We start from the raw sequence: 16,560 nt of genomic DNA on the forward strand, positions 1-16,560 counted from the left end.
CAATTTAATTATCATTTAGGACAAGCATTTTGGTGCTCTGAATATTTAGGATAACTGTACTTCTTCCTAAAACATTTTGGCTTCCCTTTATACTCTTGTCATAATGTACATAGAAAAAGCAATGAGAAACAAAATGTACAAAGCACTCACATCCTAAGTGATTTTATAATTTCAGGAAAGGTGTGGAATCAAGGCATAGAAAACACATCCTTAACTCTTGGGTCGGTCAGTCAGAGGCCTCCTGTATACATATATGTAGGCTATGGCTATATAGGCTGTAGGTATATATACCTCAAATTGTCACCTGCACAGAGCTGTTAAAACCTCTCCGCATTTCAAACAAATATGAAAGCTAAATTTGTTAATAATTGAGGAAATCAGCTAAGGCTTGACCACCTTCCTATTTAATTTAACAGGTGTATCTCTCCTAGTTTGTCTGGCATCCAGACCTTGTATGTCTACATTACAGCGGTGAGGCTGTGGCAGAAATCCAAGAAGACGTTACGTCAGAGATGCTCTAATCACAAGAAGTCTCGGTATTGACAATACCTAACAAATTAAAGAGCTTCACAGGCACTGGTGTGTCCTACCTCCAAAAGGCTTGCCCAGTTCCCGGAGTGGGCTAGCAACATACAGGCTGGTCCCAACGAGGACATACCCATGCTAACAATTCCTGCAAAGTTATCCTGAGCAATAAAACAAAAGGCAAGAGGACATTTTAAATGAAAATGTTTTAAGTGAAAAAGTGGAATTAAGAACCAGACGAGCTTTAATGTCACATCAATTCACATTTAGAGAGTGGCAGGAAGCCAGCCAGCATTTTTAGCAGGGCCTGTTGCAACAGGACAAGGGGGAATGGCTTTAAACTAAAGGGGGGTACATTTAGACTAGATAGAAGGAAGAAATTTTTTACGATGAGAGGGTGGTGAAACAAACACTGGTGAATCATCCACCAGAGAGGTGGTGGATGCCCCATCCCTGGCAACATTCAAGGTCAGGTTGGGCAGGGCTCTGAGCAACCTGATCTAGTTGAAGATGTCCCTGCCCATGGCCGGGGGGTTGGGCTAGATGAACTTTAAAGGTCCCACCCAACTCCAACCGTTCTATGATTCTATGATTCGCACTTAATTGCATCATCATCATTGCTTGAGTTGTTTAGTCATTTATAAAGCTGCAAGTGTGTTCCCTCTGGCACCTGGTGTTTCACCTAATTCTAAGTGCATATATTGACCACAGTATAATTAGTATCCTAGGCACAAACATTTACAAAAAATCATTTGTATCTCTCATCCTGAAGAGAATATTGTATTCTGTGAATACTGGCTTACTCAGAGTAATTCTGCCTAGTGACAGAAAATAAGGCGCTGACCACGAAAAAGTGTAAAGGCATTATTACAACTCTGTACAGGAAGGAAACACCAAATTACATTGGAAAGGCTACAAATGAGCATTAACACACACTTCTTTATTCTTAAATTACTGTTTTTTATCATTACTGCAGCTGAAATCAAGAGACACTAAATGAGCTATTATGACATTAAGGAGCACTTTTACCAGAGCTAATTTGTGTGTTGTCTTCTGATTTCAGAGAATAAGGCATTGATGGCGTACTCAAGTCAGACCTCTTTTTTTGTTGCCCATCCTGGGTGAGGGAACTGTAACTTGCTCATGTGAAATAAAGAGTCCAAAGGACTGCTCTGACCCCTGTTCAGAAGACAGACTGCCACCATATCATGAGACCAGATCTCAGAAACAAATAAAAGATGCTACTCTGCCACTAGTTTACAAAAGACCCCCATGTTAGTGACTGATTAATTGCTTGACTCTTTTTGATGTCCCTTAGCAATTCTAATTACCATACGCAGAAACAAGAAGGTGTGCCTGAAGCCTGGGAAGGCTTCAGGAAATTTTGTCCATATGAGGTAATCATTCCCGCATCTCTCAAAAAGGCAAGTTCTTCAGAACAAGTAATTAATATTTTTGTTAATGTACATGTCATAAAAGAAGATCGTATCAGCTTGAATCTATATTTCAGAGGAAATTATATGAAATCTGAAATGGAAGCGAATCAAGAGACTGTCAGCTGTAAGCAGTATTTTTAGACAATGTTTGGTGTACTTAATACTAAGATGAAGAAAGAAGCAGAAGAGTTTGTGGTCAAGATGCCAAAGTATAAACAAGGAGAACGTACGGATTGACATTATCATTTGAAGCTGAAAAAAGAAAGAGTCTAACAAAAACTATTCTTAGCAATCTGCAGGTATTCTGACTAAAATGAAGTTGACTTTTTTGCTGAAATTAATATCTGGAAAAGTGATATATTGCTGATTCAGCTGAAAGGCAGTAGATATGAATAAAATCTGAATGGTAAAGACCAACTTCAAAAAAAAGTTAGCCCATAAAAGACAGATATCAGACTTCACTGTGCTGCAAGACCTATTACTACCTGCAACAATAAAAAGTTTAATTGTTAGAAGCAAAGCCAGATCAATAAAGTGACCAAGAATCTGATGAAATACATCATGTGATAGAAAAGAAAGTCAAAGTTAACAGTACCAAGAAATCACATTTAAGTAAAGAATGACGAAGGGAGAGAGGGCACAAGGAAGAGGCAAGAGAAAAACATAACTGAGCCAAGCTTCGGAAGAATCATCAGTATTCTGAAAGGGAAGAACTATGAAGAAAATTGAAGAGATAATAATCAAAGGAGTTAACACAAAAAAGTGAGGCCACCAGCTACTTATCTAAATAAATCTTTGAACTGTCTAAGTTTTACTGTTTATTAACAAAAATGTGGTAAAAAAGCGATTAGTTTGACAAACAATTTGCCTATATAAATGAGATTAATCTATTTTTTTCCCAGGAAAACTACATCAATTTCTGTGGTGTCAATTCATTCTGCATTCCCTTACAGTCACTGCTTTTAAACTCTTTTCTCCTGTTAAATGGAGAAGAGCTGAAATGGAGAGAAGCTTTCTGATTATAAATCTGCCTTTTAAAAGTATCCACATAAGGTTTATTGCTTTATTCTGTATGCACAATATGATGTCATCCAAAAACCTAATAAAATCAAATTTCATTATGTCTTTCCATCACTCAAACTTTTCATGTAAAAGATGCATCTATGGTCTGAACTATGGCTCTGCAACTCTGCTCTTCGTAAGAAGATGAGATGAGAAGGAAGATGCGAGAGAGGGATGAAAATTGAGCTTTGCCTGCCACTTTGCTCCCAGTCCTGAAATTTCCTATCCACAAGTGTAGTGGAAACATGGTCCTTTAAAGACTGTTCAAATGTTAGACTGATCACTCTGCTGCGCATTTGAACAGCTGTGCTGATTTTTGGTTTTTGTTCTTGAACTAGCTCCTGCCCTGGTGAGGGCCGGTGTGACGGCAGCCTGCCCTCCATATCGTGGCAGCATGAGAAACACAGCCGCGTGCTGTTGGGCACACCACTGCTTGGACACTCAGAGCCATACCAGAGGGTCGTCCCTCGGGACTCTGTCAAAACACTGCTGGTTTAAATGCACTTTAACCATGCATGTCTGTTTTAAACGTGCAGGAATGAAAGAGGACGGCCAAGCAAATGTCAAAGGCATATGTGCCAGCACTGGGCTGGAGATGCGGAATCTGGAAAGAACCAGAGTATCAGTTAATTTAGACCTACTGCAGTTTTCTCTCTGTCTTGGTCAGTTAGTCCATTGGTCTGTCTTACTTCAAAAGCTCTTTGTCACTGCTCACTTACTGGGTTGGCAAAAACCGTCATGCAAACTGGCAATAAGTATTCTAATTTACACAAACTTCTCCAATTTAATATAGAGTTGTATGGGATGGTGGAATATTATATGTCAGGATATGACCTACAACGTGATTTATGAAGTCTGGGAAACAGATTTCTTTTTAAAAATACAACCAAAACCAACCTGATTTCAGCTGTATTAACTCAGATGTGTAACTGATACTTTTGTCTGAATTTATCTCCTTTCGAGTAACACTACTGAAAAATTGTCATAATGAAAGCTCATTTTAGCAATAACATGGAGTATTTGACAGAAATATGAAATGCGGTGAAGGAATTGAATAATTTTATTACCCAGAACTTTTATGTTAGAGTGGCTTGAAACCAGCAGCACATCAACAATGCTAACAGGATTCCAGAAAACTAATCGGATCTTGGGTATTTATAAAATCATCTGCACGATAAGGAGAATATGTATGTGAAAGAACTTATTCATCTGAAGCTCAAATACTATTCAAAAGAAGAATGGACATCTGGGATGGCAGAAAACTAGAACAATAAAACAGTTGATATAAAAATTACTGGCATATTACCAGAATTAGCAGTAACACCAATGAAGATGTTTACAGTAATGAGAGCAGATGTGTTTGTGTAACAGATCTAGTCGTATCATTTGCTGACAGCTGATTTGAAAGAGGCATAAGAGTAAATCCTCCAGAGTACAAAAGTTGCTTTGCTGCCTGTGTACGGACAGTGGTTTACAAAGTCACATAGCTGTGCACAAAGCACATAAGGAACTCCAAATCCTTGGGGTGGTCCCTGGCCATGTCGGGGTCCTACTTGTCCACACGCTCTCTGTACAGGGTCTTGTCTTGAGGACAACCTTAGGGTGGACGTCCCACAGCTCTCCCTCCACATCCAACGCAACCCCACTGCCCAGCAGAAGATTTTCCGGGGTCGTTTGCTTCCTCTGGGATGGGAGTCATGCAAGTACAAAAAAACCTCTCTGTAAGTCAGGACATTTCCTTCATGCATGATAAAAAGATGTATGGATTGAAAGGATTAAGCATGAGAGGAGAAGTCTGCCCTAAGGCAGAAAGCTAAATTTACCCTCACTAAAACTCAAAGGGCAGCCATTGTATAGTGCAATGCAAGTGTTAATCCTTCAGCCCGGCTGAAAGAGAGGAAAGGGACAGCTAATGCTTGATTGGAGTGACTAGTGCAAAACATCTTGGCTCCATATTTCTATTAAATTATTTTGGTTTAAGGTTGAAGAGTGAAGTAATACTCCTATTGCTAGCTTAACAGCTGAAAATAGCTTTTATGTTTTTTGTTTTACTGGTTGTTTTTTTTTCCAAATCACAGATCAGAGATGACTGTATTGCCAAAGTTTCCCGTTCTGTTGTATATGGAGAAAAGGAGGATGCTGAATTCAGACGACCTCCATAGTATTAGAGCTCATTCGCAGCATCACAAGGGGGCATCGCAATTCTAGTAAGTGACTACACGGCTTTGCTTCTCGTCAGGCAATGCCAGCAAGCTTGTCCTAGCCAAACTACTGAATTAAGCATACAATTTTTGGGAAAGATCAATCTGAGAGCTCAAATCCCATAAACATTGCTGAGTAAAGATTACAGAATGTTGAAAATGTCATAATATTAAATCCTGGTTCCATCAGATAATGCAATTCCCCATCCTGGATCCCATGGAGTCTTTTACCACCAGTCCTTCTACCACACAGGTGGTTGCTGCTCAGGAACCAACCATTTCACTGGCATATTTGTGTTTTCCTTTTCCAAACTCTTCTCATCAAAGACTCCTGTAGAGTATCCAGCCTTCCTGAAAACCACCCAGTCTGAAACCACATGGATATATAAAGGGCTATGTGAAAGGTAAGGCATCTTGTGCAGGGTCCTCTCTAGCTCAGGACTGGGCGCTCGCTGGCTGTTTAACTTGCAGCATGTTTCTCCTGATTGCTTTGGCTGAGTATTGAGAGAGTAAGCACCTTTCTTCTGTTGAACGAAAGATGTTACAGGAGTTGCTTTTGTTGTTATTGTTCAGAAATAGTTAATCTCAAGGTTGTAGCTATGACCGTGGTACCAAAAAAAAAGTATGCTTTTGTTTTCTCAAGTCAAAGATACTTTCAGACTGAGTCTTTGATGTGTATTTGAATAACAGTCCTCTAAAATACTAAACTTTAATTACAGAAGAAGGAAGATCAAATAACCTGTCCTTACATGAATTGGAAATCACCAACGCCAGTAAATTAATTGATTTACTCAAGCAAGTATCAAATGCTTTTTGTATCGTCTCTTGCTCTAAAAAAACAAATCCCTACCAGAAAAATACCGCCCCAACACTGTTGTAGAATTATTTCGCTTTCTGCATATGCACCTACACAAAAGCATGTGCAGCCTTATGAGCAATATCTTCAGAATTCAATAGTTGTCTTGCGGAACCTTCGTAACAAAAACATAGGTTTTATAAATACAATGAATATGGAAGAGAATTTCTTTCTTGTTACTCTGCTTACCAAATTTTTATCTGACATAACACTACCCTTCTGGCAGGCTGATTGGCACCTACCATATTTTATGATGACCTGTCAATGTGATTTTGCCACTTTTTCCTGCCTTTTGTCTGCTCTAGCACACTCTTATGCTATGCACCTGCTGAGCACCTTCCTTCAATAGTGTGTGCTCTTCAGAATTTACTGACAACTTCCTTAATTTTCAACTTACGTATCCTTTCCAAAAAAATCTCTTGATAATCACATTTTCAAACTCATTTTTAAGCCAATTCCTCCAGATATTTACTCATGTGAATAAACCATATGCTGATTAAATAATTCCAGTAATTACTAACACAAGGATTATGTGCAGAGAAGAAATCTGGACTGTAACATCCTTGGCGAAGGTACCAAGCAAGGTGCGTACAGGTAAACTTACCTATCAAATAGTTCTCCACCTGTGACCAATTCCAGAACAAGACTGATTTCTGTAGGGGTCTCAAATATCTCCTTCAGTTTTATCTGGTAAAATATAACAAAAAGGATTCATTGCACTTATTTGTCTTCTTGCTGAGCATATCACAGGGCCAACAGCAGGAAACCAACCACAGTCAATAAAGCAGAGGATGGTACCAACTGAAGTTGGTGCATCATTTACCTTGCAGTTGAACAAGTTATTGTGCATGTTCTCTCCCACCTCCCTTTTTTTTGCTAGTTTTATCTCCTTTACATTCCTTTTTTTTTGCTATTTTCACACTCCTCATACCTCAGCAACCTCCATGTAACACAGGAGTTTAAGAAGCTGCTTCCGTTAGTGCTTGTCAACACCTGCCTGCCAGTCTGTCAGAGTAACTGAATGTAAGACCTTCCCAACCCTCCAAGGACTGACAACACCAACTTCCCCTTTCATTTACAGAACTTCTTTTGCATAGTTTCTCACTCAACTCTGACAAAACATCAATAATTTTTTTTAAGGTGTAAGTATAATTCAGCAGTCTTCCATAACGAGCTGCTAATGCACTCATGAGGAGAACCCAAAGCTTTAATCCAGGACTCTCCCAAGTCTGTATAGGTGAATCACAACAGTAATATCTCAGGAACAGAAAGAATTTTAAAAATACAAAGAAACAAACGTGGAGTGAAAGAGTAAAGCTAAACTTACAATGTTTGGATGAGAAAGGCGAAGAAGAACTCCAATTTCTGTGCGGACAATTTTCTTGTCTACCTGGTTAAAAGTGGGGAGGGAAAAAGTGAAAAATTTATTTCTATGTTCACCATAGAAACTTCTAGCTGCATCACAGGAAAGTATGTATGAACAGCATTTCTAGATCTTCTAGGAGAATAAGTTGATGTGAGACACACAAGTCAAATATGCTGTAAGGAGTAATCTTCCTTTAACACGAGACAGATAATATAACTGAAAAACATCTGCATCTAGCAAAATGATTACAAATGTACATGTAAGTCACACAAGAAGTAGAATGTAGGAAAGGCATCTGAAAAAGGTGCTAAAAATTCCTTTTTTTAATCAAGTTCTGCCCTTGTCTGTCGCTACTTACGTTGGTTCAGTTTATGCCAGGATAGCTTCCTTTTGACACACTGTTCATCAGCTGTACTGGAAAAAGATTTCTGCACGTACAACGTGCACATCAAAGCAGTGTAACATACTGCTTAGAACAAAAAACTGACGCAAAGGTCAAACCCCCCCAGCCACAGACAGGGTGTAAGGTTCAACTTCAACTCGCTTCAGATATATCTAACAGAACGGTATATTGATGCAAAAGACTATCTGTTTGGTTAAACCTCTGAGAGGCTTAGCCCTTCCCTTTCCCTCCCTTCTCAAATTGCAGTCTTTAACAATCCAGGCACAACCTATGTCCTGTTGGGTGACATCGGTCATTTTGCACAAGAAATGCAGACCTAGCGAGTATTTTACTCAGGAAAGACAACTGCAGCTCTCCTGGAACTTGAATGCTTAAGCAAGCAAGAAAGGAAAATGCTCGTAAGCAAATTATGCATTCTTTTATGTTGCTAAGGTAATTAATACATTTATGAAGAAACTATCTGGTTTGCAAATATTCTCACAAACCCTAGAGAAATCCTACAATGATGGCAATTATAAACATCTTTCTCCTACAGCACTCTTCATCTCAGGGGTTACAAAATGAATGAGAGTCAGCAGGTTAAGTCACTACCTGTTTCCAAATTGATGACACAGCTGATGTCAAGCAGGACATTTTGAGGGAGAGTTGTGTGGGTTTTTTTTAGTGGAGGCTTTTCATCAATACATGTTTTGGTTTTGGGTTTGTTTTTTTTTACATCATATGGGAAATGAACAGTCGTAATACATAAACCTTTAAAAGGGACATAAAACTACCTTCAAATTCTTAGTGAGGAAGACACATGCTTAAACAATCCCCCTTTTTTTTATCATCTGAAGGAAGAGATGTACTTCTCAGTATTTTATTTTTTCCAGCAACAACAAAATCCAAGTATCAGTCACATTCAGAACTACAAGATAGGCAGAATTTGATTCTCCCCTTGTGTCAATCAGGAATGATTCCAGGTTAGTAATGCCACAGTGCTCTGACAGTGCAGAACTAGAGCCCTTAGGGATTTCTTGAAACTCATTGACATTTAACCTCTTTTAGTGGCTCTGCCAGAAAGCAAAATGAAAGAAAGAAAAAACAACTTTGAACAGATTCAGTGCACGTGAGAACCAGCAAAAAGCAAAAATCAGAGAGGAATGAAATATTCCATTACCTGAACACCGAACTGGAGGTAAAGAACATGGTCAATAACTAAATCTTCACAGATAAACGCCTGCTCTGGGATCAAACACAGGACCCTTTAAGCTCTGCAACCATCACAGGCTTTATAAACTTTATTGCTTTCTACTCTGAATGCAAGTGTTTCTTTGCTCTTGCCTGCTACATAACTACTGAGCAGCAGGTTTGAAGAATGGTGTCCTGCAGTCTTCCTAAAATGCTGTGAGCACCAGCCTGTGTTCTTACTTGGTTTCAACATACCCTTGGCATCAGTGCCATTATTCAACTCTGGGTTACTTTTGTGAGTGCAAACGTACAGCCAGGGGCTCCAAAGCTCACTGCTGGGAAGCAAGTGGCTCTTGATGATTCAGAGAGTAATACATGTCTGGACTGTTTTCATATGCTTTGCACCTCAGACAGGATCAGAAAAATTGATGTACAATATTGCATGGACAGTCATTTCCCCAGGAGAACTGTTTAGACTGAGCAATTTACCTTATCCAAAGGCACCACTACAAACTGAACAACCTACAGTTTGTTTTCTGCAGTTTTGAAAATGGTTGCACATCAAACATGCCTGGCAACAAGCATGGAAGAGGCTGCCCAAACTCTAAAGATGCTTCCTTTTGGCACTGAGTAGTTACAACTGAGAAACTATAGAGGCCTTCTCTCATCTTGCAGGTGGCAACAAATTAAGTGAAAAAGTGAACTGAGACTTGGTTTCAGGTCTTTGCTTTCCTAGACATTTACTCTGCAACCGTAAGCAAGTCCCTGTGTGATCCAGTTCCTGACCTGGCAACGAACAGCAGACTTTCATAATACTTCCTCAGGTGGTGGTATGAGGAAAAGGTACCTAAAAATTCAAGATGCTAAGATGCAATGGCAAATACGCCACAGAGAAACACTTAGGAGTGTTACATATTTATAAGCATCCTGGAAAATGGCTATCGGGATAGATTTTACAACAGAAGTGTGCATATAAGTGATATGAACCATCCTAGAGTAAAAGCAGCAGCATATGTAGTCATGGCTTTTTATTACAGACAGCCTGTTCTATCACTTTTATTTTCTTACCTTCTCCTACATAAGTATAGAGCTGTATCAATACTTATCTTGTTTCAGCTCCTTCCAACAAAATGTACTTAACTTATATCAGGGCCAACCTTGGCCTATTTTTAGTTCGGGCAGGAGTAACAGCAATTCAACTACTTATATTCCTGACAGAAATTTTTTGATAGGATGACAGTCAGGCATTTCACTCTATCGTGTATGTTGCTAGAGTAACAAATTTTAAAACTTGGATAATTTAACCAAAATATCCTATTACCACAAATGTTTGGGCAAATTAAGTGTGCTTGGCTAGATCAAATACAGTGGTCTGATTTGTGTAGATGCAATAACTGACCAAAATGAGGCTGCAAAACTGTTTATTTTTGTATCCTCCTCTTTAGATGCAATTTAAATATGCAGTACAATATGTAACAGTTTATCTGAGCTTTCCTTAAATTACTCACAGGCGCGTCAGTGAGACCTTTGTGAGTATATCAGTCAAGAATAATAAGGTCAGCAGAACCGGTCTGTTTGTGAAGAGAAAAAACAATCAAATGTTAACTTTCAGCTGTTTCCTGGTTCCACTAGTTTAGCGTTTCTCCTTCTACAAGCTTCCTTTATCCTTTGCTTTTAATCTATGCTATACGGACTAGAGAATGTAGTTCATTTTAGAATATTTTATACTAAACTCATTAGTGTAATTTGATTTCTACTTAAAAGATTACTTTCCTCTGTGTGAAAAACTTACACTAATTCTGTACCAGGTCATGCGAATGACTGGTTGAGTGATTTTAACACTGGTGCGATTTTACTGAGCTGTATTTTCTGTTTGCAAACTTCAAATTGCAAGCAATCAAGAGGCATTTGCTGTGATAGGCTTATGAAGCAGCATTCTGCTGCGGTACATCCATGTCAATTTGAGAAGTCATTTGCCAGGTAATCCTGAAATGGTTATTTATACGTTCTTCACCACTGACCCTAGGCATGAAGATTTCACCGCCCATAAACCAAAAAAATCAAAAAAAGTTGCTAGATGGCCTGTAATTATTAAAACCCACATCTATATGCTTCCACAGCTCACCTGTGGAGACATCCACATGAAGCGCTAAAATGCAGCAAATCTGCAAGAACTGCTTGTAGCTGCGATACAGTCCTGCCTTGTGCTGTGGCTTGCAGTGCTCCACAGTACGCTTCATGCTTCAGTAAGCAAACCAGGAGCTGTGACTGCAGCACAAGCAAGCATCTGCATGCTGGCTTTAATCTAACTAAAGTACCTGCAGCAGCAAAGATCCAGTGACCCGAACTTGGGAGCAAGAGGCAGTTCAAGATGCACTGAACTGAAACGTCCATCTGTACTGCAGCCGGACGCATGGCTTTGCAGTGTTACCCGAGATCACTAGACAAATGGTAGCATGCTGTGTGCATTCAAAACTGCAATCATACGTCCTGTTCACAGACTGACAGACAGACATAGGATTAACAGCATTAACAGAGTATTTCACACAATCGAGGCCCAGGAAGTTAGGACAGCATTTGCAAGTGTCGGTGAATGAAATTATCCACCCCTTTAATTTATATTAAAGCATTTACATAAAAGGTAATTATTCCTGGATGATTCCTAGTATTTTGTCTCTCCAGTTATTTCACTTCTCTAGAATTAGGCATTTATCTATTTTATAGATATGTGTCTACAAACACTGTGTCTTTGACATTTGATACTGGTCATGCAGTGAAGTAGCACTAGGTCTATAATCAGTCTACTTCTGATTTATAAATTTCAGACTATTTTGACAATGGAAAGGGCTGGAAAAATGCTTAATGAAAGCTGAGATTTTTCCATGTTTCTGTGCCCTGAGATGGTGAGGTGGAGTGACGCTACAAACCCTGAGATGTAAAACTGTTGCTTCTATCTGAACTAAATGGAAGAAGAGAAAATGAACTGTCACTGTAAACAGATTAATCCAGCTGCTGCCTTGCAATATGGTATGCCATCCTGAAAACAGGTGGCCAACAGATGTACAGACCCCTCAAACTTCATAGAGAGCAAGAAGCAGAGCACATTCTTCATCCTGCAAGTCCAGCCTTTGCTGCCTTCCTTCACCAGGGCGCTGTGGACATGGAGGGGCACATCTGGCCAGATGTGACCACCACGCCGGTTGAGTGACAATGCTGGGCCCAGGCAAGTGGTATGAAGCAGCCAATGCAAATGGCTCTCAAGGAGATTTACAGCACTGCCCACCTCAGAGAGGCTGTTCACCCCAGCTCTGCACAGCTCGTATTTAATATCCCACTTACTGACTCACATGAACACCTCTAATTTGAGCAATGAATGCTTTATTGAACCAGCAGGTCAGGCTCTGAGGATGTATTTCTCTGCACTTACAGGGAGCATGCTGCAAATCATTATTGGCTTGCCTCCACACTCTTGTTAAAAGTGCTTCCAAGAAATAATTTTTATGTTTGTCTCAGCTAAAGTAACTGCTTTGCAGCCTAACCCTTTCTGTATTTTATGGAGTCAATTGCTAATTACCATTTATAACTTTGCCATTATTTTGTCTTCTCAGAGTTAAGCTGAAATATTAAAACCTATACAGACATAGACTACCCACAAGCAGAGCTACCAATTCCCTGGTAGTCTAAAAGGTCTGTTCCCAATTGTCACAACTACACACAGGGCTGCTGGGTTACCCAGGTTCTCTTGAAAGGTTTCAAGAAAAAAAAGAAATGAGCTTGAATTTAAAGCTTGAATTTAAATGATTCTTCACAAGAAGAAGATTCAAAGTACTTATTTTCTATACAGTTTTCGGGTTTGCTTTTTAATTTCATACTGTCCTGGGTAACAGGAATTCCAGTTTCTGCTCAGCTCATACATAGAATATCTTCTCAGAAAGTCTTTCAGTCAAGACTTGAAGATTAAAACACTCTAAAGAAGACTTCTGAATGTGCTTTTTCATCTGTATAAAGCTGGGTAGTACCACTGAAATCATGCATCTGAGCTGGTCTATGAATCAATGCAAGATACGGATGTCAGTCTTCACCATAAGTGATAAAGTATCTTGGGGGATACAAAAAGTGGTATGACGGAAGAATCCCAAAACAAATGAAAATAGATGCTATATATGTGACCCAGTCTATCTCTCTGAGTTACTTTGGTGCAATTCAGTAATGAGCATGGCAGTAACCTGTAAAAGCAGAATTAAAAAAGCTGACCCTTCTGAATGAAAGGATACTTCTTTGTTCCAACTAGAGCACTTATTTAACACCTGCTTCAGGTGATTTGATTCTTTGCATGACCTTTTTTTTTTGAATGAAAATAAGAGTTTCTCAAGTAAAGAATTCCTCTTATGTTTTAGGGGCTCTTCTTGCTGGGACACTGCTTGACCTTCCCAGCAAGGTCAGCAGCGCTCTCTTTGTATGGGAGCAACCTTTGTACTCCTAGTGGGCTAATATTATCTTTTTTTTTTCTTTTAAATGGTTCAAAATAATGTTTTTTGTATTTTAAGCTTGGCAGGCTATTCCGGCTCTATCTCCATTCAAGCTGAACATCAGGTCCCCGAAGAACACATCAAACGATACAATAAAGCAGAGCAGTAATTGCACAGCCCTGCAGTATCTTCCATAAACTCAGCAGGGAGTTTTCACTCTGTAGGTTATTGAGAATTTTTATTTTGAGCCTCCATAAGTAAACTCATATTATTAATGCAAAGAAAACAGAGTATTCATTATTAGAGCAACTATTTTCTGTGCACATGTCCACAATTCCAATTTGTGGCTATAATCCTTCAACTGATGCGTATTCTTCAGACTGAACACAATTGCATGGAAGTACTGCAAGTTACATCAATGCGCTTGCATTTATCCTGTTAGGTGCCTAAAAGTCTGCTTGTACATGCAAACCTGCTGGCTGCAAATACAGAATAGCTGGACTTGTACAAGCATATGCTTTTAAAAAATGAGAGAGAAGTGCACTATCTGCATATGATAGTACTGTTAATCTGTTAAATACAAACAGTTCCATCAAAGAAGCAACACTTCTGTTTCTCAAAAAGCACAGTACATTTGCAGGCAAACCATCAGATGGGTAGAGATGATTTGTGGGATTGTATAGACTACAGCACAGTAAATCACATGCTGACATATCTGATTAACAGGCCCTGCATCTTGTAATACAGGATTTCAGTGGTAAAGCTGACCAAGTGCTGGTAACGTTCTCCAAAGACACACAAGCCTTTGTGAATGCATTCTATTGCTCACCCATATTAACTTGGTGGCATGACCAGAGGGTGAAGGATGGGTCCAGAGGCACTTATAGCTTGCACAACACTGGTCATTTGCAATAATACATTTTATGTCTGAGTTCAAAGCAAATTATATGTTCATTAGAACAGGCCTTATTATATGCTGTGGTCTAACTATCTAATTTGGTTGTTATTTCTGTTCCTGACTCATTTATACACAGATTTCTGCAAATATGTTTGATAATTGTCAAACAGTTTATGCAAACAAATTTCAGGCTATTAGGTATTCACAAACTGCTCATTTCAGCTATTCACAATTTATAGTGTGTTACTGCCATTGCTACTGTTCCCAAAGCTGGGTGGGGGAGGACACTTTTAAGATGCAAGAACAATGTGTAAATCAAAAGGTAAGTACATTTTTTTTTAGTTAAAAATAGTCGTGTTTATAGGATTATTTAGGAAATTGTACTTACCATTTTCGCACCCATTCTTGCTTTTCACCTATACAGTTACAAATCCAAAAATTTCCTTTCTTCTCAGTGAAAATTTTTTAATCCAGCTTTTATTATAAGTGATGTAACCAGTTTTAGACACCTGGCTTCTGTAAAAGGCTTCACATTCACACCATCCCTCTGAATAAATAAATGGCCACGTAACAGTAGTCCCTTAGAAGTTGAGAGGTATTAGGTGATAGGACATTTCCTAACATCCTGTACAACATTTTATCTTAAAGCTACCTGAAGTTCTTAGGAGTCCTCAGCAGCATGATGAAGATCTGGAATACATTATGTCTACTTATATTATTAGGCAAGTGCAATGCTTGCTGCAATTTAAGAAATTGCACATAAAAAGTAAGCTAGTGTACCCATCTTCCTCTGAATTAACTCACACTTACAGATCCATGTGGACCTTCACTGTTACCCAATGAAGGTTTGATGCATCAGGGCTACCGTTAATATTCTAATCTCTATCACAGATACCAAATTATTCCATGTGATCAATGTACCAGTTTTGGCTGGGATAGAGTTAATTTTCTTCATAGTTACTTGTATGGGGCTATGTTTTGCATTTGTGCTGAAAACAGTGTTGATAACACAGGGATGTTTTTGTTACTGCTGAGCAGTGCTTACACAGAGTCAAGGCCTTTTCTGCTTCTCACACCACCTCACCAGCAGTAGGCTGGGGGGGCACAAGAAGTTGGGAGGGGACACAGCTGGGGCATCCCTGACCACAGGGATATCCCATACCATGTAACACCATGCTCAACAATAAAAGTTGGGGGAAGAAGGAGGAAGGGGGAACATTCGGAGTGATGGCGTTTGTCTTCCCAAGTAACCGTTATCGTGTGATGGAGCCCTGCTTTCCTGGAGGTTGCTGAACACCTGCCTGCTGATGGGAAGGAGTGAAAGGATTACTTGTTTTGCTTCGCTTGCACATTTACCTATTAAACTGTCTTTATCTCAGCCCACAAGTTTTCTCACTGTTACCCTTCTAATTCTCTCCCCCATCCCACTGGGGGCAGTGAGCAAGCAGCTGTGTGGGGCTGAGCTGCTGGCTGGGGTTAAACCATGACAATCAACTATATGCTCTACCACTCCATTTTGTAAGCAATAACATAGATGATGATTGGGGAAGGCCTAGTTGTGAGTCTGATGATCAAATGAGACTATTTTGTTCAAAATATTTCAGGTGGGATGAAATCTTGACAATGTCAGGTGCAGATTAAGTCTTGCACGAACCACCCTGAATCTCTGGACCTGCTGCTTAAACGACACCTCTACTAGGAGACTTGTAATCTCCTGATACTAGACAATTCTTCTGGTAGGTCAGCCCCGAACACTGATTATGAGGGGTCCTGAAGTCACTTCAGCATTGCTTGAAAGTATATAGAACATGTAACTCTACAGTTACAGGAACTATATAAATGACCCCATGCCCCAAACCTGCTTAAAATTTACAGATTATATACTTTATAATCTGAATAACACAGAAAACCAGTAGGTCCTTAAAGGAAAGCAGGGAAGGAACCCCTTGCAGAAACTTTTCAGGGACTGAAAATGAAAAATATTTTATATAGTTAGAAAAGGACACAGAAGCACGCAGAGATGGTGCGATGGTTAAGGGAGGTAGGCAGACATGTGAAAGCAAGGTGTTATAACTGACTTAGAGAGCTCACTTCATAGATTAGAAGCTGCGAGCTGAGTTTCTTGTTAGCGCTATGTGTCAACAAATAACATTAGAATTTACAGGACTGTTTTT

General features: G+C 39.4%; 1 protein-coding gene across 1 annotated transcript in view; it reads right to left on the reverse strand.

The window, feature by feature from the left end:
• The window catches only part of CAMK4 (calcium/calmodulin-dependent protein kinase IV), a 103,663-nt gene that overhangs the window by 71,497 nt on the left and 15,606 nt on the right, over positions 1-16,560 (reverse strand). Inside the window, exons 3-4 of the mRNA XM_009328731.1 lie at positions 7,408-7,470; positions 6,685-6,767 (exon numbers count right to left, since the gene is read on the reverse strand). Of these exons, the coding sequence (XP_009327006.1) occupies positions 6,685-6,767; positions 7,408-7,470 (146 nt within the window). The remainder of the gene's footprint in view (positions 1-6,684; positions 6,768-7,407; positions 7,471-16,560) is intronic.

Source organism: Pygoscelis adeliae, unplaced genomic scaffold (genome assembly GCF_000699105.1).
Source record: "Pygoscelis adeliae isolate BGI_AS28 unplaced genomic scaffold, ASM69910v1 Scaffold16, whole genome shotgun sequence".
Classification (NCBI taxonomy): Eukaryota; Metazoa; Chordata; class Aves; order Sphenisciformes; family Spheniscidae; genus Pygoscelis; species Pygoscelis adeliae.